Below are 6,083 nucleotides of genomic sequence, written 5' to 3'. Positions count from 1 at the left end.
CAGATCACATTCAGCCCCGGCACAGCTACTGTTGAAGGCATTTGGAGCTTTACCTCCCCTGAATATGCCTTTGTCTCTCCAACCCCCATCTCTCATGGCTGCATTTGATGGTTTCTTTCAATGCATTTGCTCTTGATTGTAGGGATTTTACGGAGAACGGTTTGGTGAAGATGTGCTTGAAGTGATTAAGGACTCAAACCCTGTGGACAAATGTAAACTAGATCCTAACAAGGTAAGAACACAAGTACAGGTTTAGAAGTAGAAATGGTCCTGAATGTATGCAAACACAATGGAACAAATCCTGCCCTGAATTTCACCAAGTAGGCAATGAAATCCACATACAGAGCATCTTGTGACTGCTTGGGATGAGAGTTGGAGAAAATCATCCCAGCAAAGGAATGCAGAATCAGCCATTTTGTTCCCTGCCCCAGGCCCTGCGATTGTAGTGGTTGTGGGAAGGGAGAAGTCGAAAGGACAGCAGAGGCCCGGGCTGCATTTGCCTTTCTCTTCCGCTGAGTGCAAGGAAGGGAGTTTGCCATTCTCTGGCTTCTGGCATTTTTGCAGCTGCAGCATTTTATCATTCTTGTGCCATGTCCTTTAAGCATAGCAGAAATAACAGGAGCATGCCGAGGAAACAAGACTGTAGCTTAGGGCAGGGCATCATCTGCAAGGAAAGGATGGAAACACTTCACATGAATAGCATGAGAGGAGAGGGGCAGTGAGCTGTTTTTTATCCAGTCCCAAAACTGCTGAGCAGCTACCAGCACCCCTAGTCCCTGTCAATGTGAGTGTGACTTTTCTGAGTAAAGGCAAAAAACAATCCTAGTTCTTCCAGAGGTGGCTTCAAGAGGAAGGAAAGCAAGCTGGGTTATTGCACTGCTAAAAAGCAGGGGTAAGAGTCAGCTCTTCTCCTCTGGCACTGTACCTCACCGTGCACACCTGGGTTCCTTCCTGCAGGCCTACATTCAGATAACCTACGTGGAGCCATACTTTGACACGTATGAGATGAAGGACAGGATAACTTACTTCGACAAAAACTACAACTTGCGGCGATTCATGTACTGCACGCCCTTCACGCTGGACGGCCGAGCTCACGGGGAGCTGCATGAGCAGTTCAAGCGCAAAACAATCCTGACGACGTCCCACGCTTTCCCTTACATTAAAACCAGGATAAATGTCATTCACAAAGAGGAGGTGAGGCCTGTGCTCTCAGGGGCTTCCTGTGTGTGAAGGAAACTATTATACAAGACTAAGGGAAGTGGATGTTGCTGAAACTCATGCATAATGTACTATTGTACATGTAGTTTAATACCATGGCCGTGTCCCTTCACACTGTCACATTAACACAGATGCACCCTCCTGGCTGTCACTAGTCTACCTTTCCCCTCTCTGTTAAAGATGCAGCAATTCGGCAGAGAGCGAGAGCAAACAGCACCATTGTGAGCTGCTCTGGCTGTTCACTGCAGGGACTGTGCATGAGACTCCTTCATTTTGATTTTAAGAATGCCTCATTTCTATTGAACTTCTCCCTGTTCCCATTCAACCTAAAGTAAAACCAGACCAATCTAGTAATGCAGTATGTCCTGCCACCTCTTTCACCAGTGTATCCAGATCACAGCAGCTGGTATACGCAGGAGGCCCTTGGTGAGCTTTGTAGTAATGCAGGTTGCTCCCTTCCATTCTGCTTGAACAGCGTGTCCTTTGCTCTGTGTTGCAGCTCACTTGCATGGCCTTAACAGCCCTAGGCCAGTGGGGTCCTGAGGCTTTATAGAGAGATTTATCCCATAGCTATGTCAGTTTTTCAAGAGTAGGTAGAAACTGATGTGATCCCTGGGACACAATGAAAAATGCTTAGGCACTGACATAGTGCTGCTGGTTGCAGTGACCACAAAGGGGCACGAACCTGCCCGCTCAGAAGCAGTCTCAGAAAGCTCTTGAGTATCCCGATGTAGAAACACATTTAAAAATCAAACTTTTTTTTGATGTTCCTAAACCAAGACTGAGAGGATGCATTTCTAAAGTGCTATTGTCCAGACTGTCAGTCCTGTTGGTGTCCTCCACCACTTCAGTGTGCCACCCCAAAGTGACCTTGGTGTTTCTGAAAGTCTGTGTCTGGTTGTCAGTCTCAGCCATAACAAGCAACCTGTATTCTGGCTACTTGCTTAGATCATTTTGACGCCCATTGAAGTTGCCATAGAGGACATGCAGAAGAAAACACAGGAATTAGCTTTTGCAACCCACCAAGACCCTGCGGACCCAAAGATGCTGCAGATGGTGCTACAAGGATCAGTAGGTACCACAGTAAATCAGGTGAGGATCGCTGTCTGAACTGGAGACACTGGGGTAGAGCCTATCACTCAGTGCAGTGGATGCTCTGCTTTGGGCCTTATTTCTAAATTACCTTGTTTTTTTTTCCCCGTTCAGTCTGTTGGCTGTGGTTAAGGTCACTGATGGGTCTAGACCAGCTGCTCTCAGTGACTGCAATTTGAGTCCTGAAAATGTGGTTAGATCTGGAAAGTGGCTGAGTAGAGACAGCCCTCCTCCCTCAGTTATCTGCGCCTCCCTGGCATTCACAGCTGTTTCTGCCTGCTTCTCCTTCTCCCTTAAAAAAAAAAAAAAAGTTGTATTACTTTCCCTTTGCTTAGCCAGGCTCTGGTGGGTGGAAGTAGGATTGTGTCCTGCTGTGGTTTTTGAACAAAATGGAAAGCAAAACTAGTGAATGGAGAAAAATTAAGGAAAAATTGAGGGAATAGGAGTAAACCTCTACTAATGCACAAGCCAGAAAAAAATCAGCTGGAATTTTAAGTTCTGGGTTGAGTTTGCAGAGCTGGCAAACACTTCCCTGGTTCCATCTGCATTGTTTAAACTTGGTCTTAGTTGTGAGTTGAGCAAACTTTGTCAAGAGTCCTTGTAAGAGAAAACAAATGTAGAATCTGTGCATTTTCTCACACTGTTTTCTAAAAGCAGAGTTTTATTAAAAAAAAAAAGCCTATAAGAGATTCAGTTGTCATGATGTTTGGTGATTTATGCCAGATTTACCAGCTGCAATTCTGCAAGATGCATTCTGTAAGGAAATGTTGCATTTTAGGAATGTTTCTATGTGCAAGAAGTTTCTCCAGTGATTGGATATGACAGATGGTTCCGAGAAACTTACTTTTTCTCTTCTGCTCCTAAAGGGACCATTAGAAGTTGCACAAGTTTTCTTGTCTGAAATACCCAATGATCCAAAGCTCTTCAGACATCATAACAAACTACGGCTCTGTTTCAAAGACTTCACGAAAAGGTATGGAGTATTCTCTTCAAACTGCCTGACAGATGCAGTTATTACTACCACACCAGACAGGAATGTACAATAACACAGGGCGTATCGGGAGAGAGGAGTATTCATGTTCTAACTCCATCTGTCCAGTTTCCATATGCAGCTGTATTCCTCAGCTGCCCAGCTGGTTCCCTGTTTCTCCGGTGCTGCTGGTCAATGACTTACGGGGCTGAAGTTGTTTGGCTTTGCTGTTTATCATCAGGAATGAATTAGTGATCACAGTTCAGTTGTGAACAAGTGTTCCTGTTTCAGAAAACACAACTAGCCACACTGGCACAAATGAACTCACAGCTTGGCAGGGTTAGGAGAAACTGCTGAATTGGCCAGGACACTTAATTTCTTTCTGAAGTGAATGTCTCCAAACAGAGAGGAAGCATGCTGGCAGAATTCTCTCAAGAAATGTGCTGGCTGCTCTGCTTTCTTCTTGAGTAATGCAGACTGCAGTCTCAGTCCAGCATCTTCTGCAAGCACCAAGGAATTAAAAAAAATGTGTAATTGAAATAAAAATGTTCCAAGCAAGTAGATCCAGTGGCAATGTAGTTTTCCCGTATGTAATAAATGGCATTGATGATACAGTTCTTTTCATACCCTTTGTTTAAATTATATCTTTGCAAGTACAAGAGTTCCTGATGAACATCTCATAGTCTGCTATTTATTAATCTTCCCTGGGAGAGCAGTAGATCTATACATCTTTAAATCCTCTTGGACTGGAAGTAGCTATGTGGAGATCAGCTTTTCATCTCTCTTCAGAGAGGATAAATGTAACTGGAGAGTAAATTAAAATAAAAAAGGAGTTGTCACTCTGGAAGTGAAATGGAAATTGGAAATATGGCACCCTCTCCTTTCCCTATGGACACCAAGTGGTTTAACTGAGTCTTTACTACCCAAAAGACAAAATAGAGAAGGATATTATGTGTCATCCCAGAGGAACAGAATGAATTTTTTTTGTACTATTAGATTAACAAGTCTCTAGCAAGCAGGTCTTTTTCTATGTGCCCAAGTTTCACAGGCTTTTGTTTTCTAGATGCGAAGATGCTCTGCGCAAGAACAAGAGCCTGATCGGTCCAGACCAAAAGGAGTATCAGCGAGAACTTGAAAGGAATTATCACCGGTTAAAGGAAGCTCTCCAACCTTTGATAAATAGAAAGATCCCACAGTTGTATAAGGCAGTGCTGCCGGTCACTTGCCACAGGTGGATATTTGATTTTACGCTTTCAGCAGAGATAAGGAGGGTGTAATACTGGGGTGTCTGATCTTCCTGGTGAACCTGTGACATCTATTTGTTTTCAATTATGACTCTTTTGGCTGAGTCCATCCCTTTCCCCTTCTGTCCTGACTTCAGAGCACATCCCCTTCCCAGCAGTTATGGTAGGTGGTGTTTGCAATGGTCCCTTTTGTTCCTGACAATTTTTTTTTCATCCTGCATCCCATTCTTTTTAGATTCAAAACCACCCTCAGTGTGGCAGGACTTTGACACTTGTTTGTTCCCAGTGGAACTGGGATGAGGAGCTCCAGGGGCAGGCAGGGTGGAAAAGCAGTTGGTGTCTTCCATGCTGGAAGACCGGTCAGCTGGAGTCTGGGCTTTTTGTTCGTCTGCAATGAGACTGAACATAAAAGTCCCACTGGGAATGAAGCAGGTCAGAGCCTGTAGCACCAGCTGTGACTGAGCAGGAGGAGTTTGGGTGCATAAAGTTTCTAACAAGGCCCTGGCTCCCAGAATAGGGGCAGAAGTGTTTCCCAGCAGGTACCCTTCACGAAATCTTTGGCTTGACAACCCCTGTTGTGTCCCCTGTCAGCAAGGTAGGCTAACGCAATCCAGCAAGACTGCCCTGGCATCGTGGTCTCACACTAGTGAGTGGGGTGGGAATTATTTTTTGGAAGGAGCATTGTTAGCACTGAGCAGGACAGCGATGGTGCTTTTAATGACAGACCCTTTGGGAGATTTGTGTGAATGTGGACTTCAGCTCATGTCCATGCTGTTGGTTTAGGAGAATACAGCCCTGGTTTTGAACCTCTCCTCATGTAAGTGTTGTTCAGAGGTAAAGAGCAATGGGGAACATTAAAAAATGTTGTGAAAAGAGAAACTCGGCAAAATTACATTATAAAAAAAGCAAGACTTAGTGCTGGATGAAGGAGGAAATGAATGTTCCTAGCTCACACGGCAGTGCTTAACAATGTTTCTGTAGCTGAATTTGATGTATTTTTCTGTCTGCTGAGTACTGCAGAAAGGTGGCCTTTCCTCATTACCCAGGTTCATGACTTCTTAAGCTCTCCCCAGATCACATACCATGTCCTAGCTGTTCTCTGCTGGGGTCAGTTTTCACTGGCTGGGGATGGGTGGAAGAAACAGTGCTTCCCTCCCCACCCAGGTAGGAACCTCAGAAGCACTTTTGTCATGGTAATTATTTTCTAATCTTGTGAAATTCAGCCTGTGCAGGGAGTCTAAAACAAGTATACCAGGCAAACTCCACTTAGAGATTTATTTGGAAGACTTAAATAAGATTTCAGTAGTGCAGGTGGTTTGTGCTGCTTCTCTACGTATGCATGAATTAAACTTCCTGTCAGCTTTCATGTCAGTAAACCGTGGGCAGTTAAATGATCCCAGATACAGACCCAAAACCAATTCATTTGAAAAGCAATGACTTAATGTCAGTGGACTTAATTTTTGTAGTAGCCAGCTGTAGAAAATACTGGAAATCAAGTACAGAATCATTCATCTGACAAGGCTTCTTATTTCATCATGGAAAATATGAGCTCATCATTG

The 6,083-nt window shown here is 44.2% G+C and overlaps 1 protein-coding gene across 1 annotated transcript in view; it reads left to right on the top strand.

Moving 5' to 3' along the window:
• Positions 1–4,557, top strand: part of DOCK7 (dedicator of cytokinesis 7) — a 100,453-nt gene extending 95,896 nt beyond the window's left edge. The window contains 5 exon segments of the mRNA XM_009319857.1: positions 143–232; positions 958–1,194; positions 2,167–2,310; positions 3,177–3,283; positions 4,344–4,557. Coding sequence (XP_009318132.1) covers positions 143–232; positions 958–1,194; positions 2,167–2,310; positions 3,177–3,283; positions 4,344–4,557 — 792 coding nt within the window.
• The last annotated feature ends 1,526 nt before the right edge of the window (positions 4,558–6,083 follow it).

The sequence above is a fragment of the Pygoscelis adeliae genome, unplaced genomic scaffold, assembly GCF_000699105.1.
Source record: "Pygoscelis adeliae isolate BGI_AS28 unplaced genomic scaffold, ASM69910v1 Scaffold181, whole genome shotgun sequence".
Classification (NCBI taxonomy): domain Eukaryota; kingdom Metazoa; phylum Chordata; class Aves; order Sphenisciformes; family Spheniscidae; genus Pygoscelis; species Pygoscelis adeliae.
This window is presented reverse-complemented; position numbering and strand designations above follow the sequence as displayed.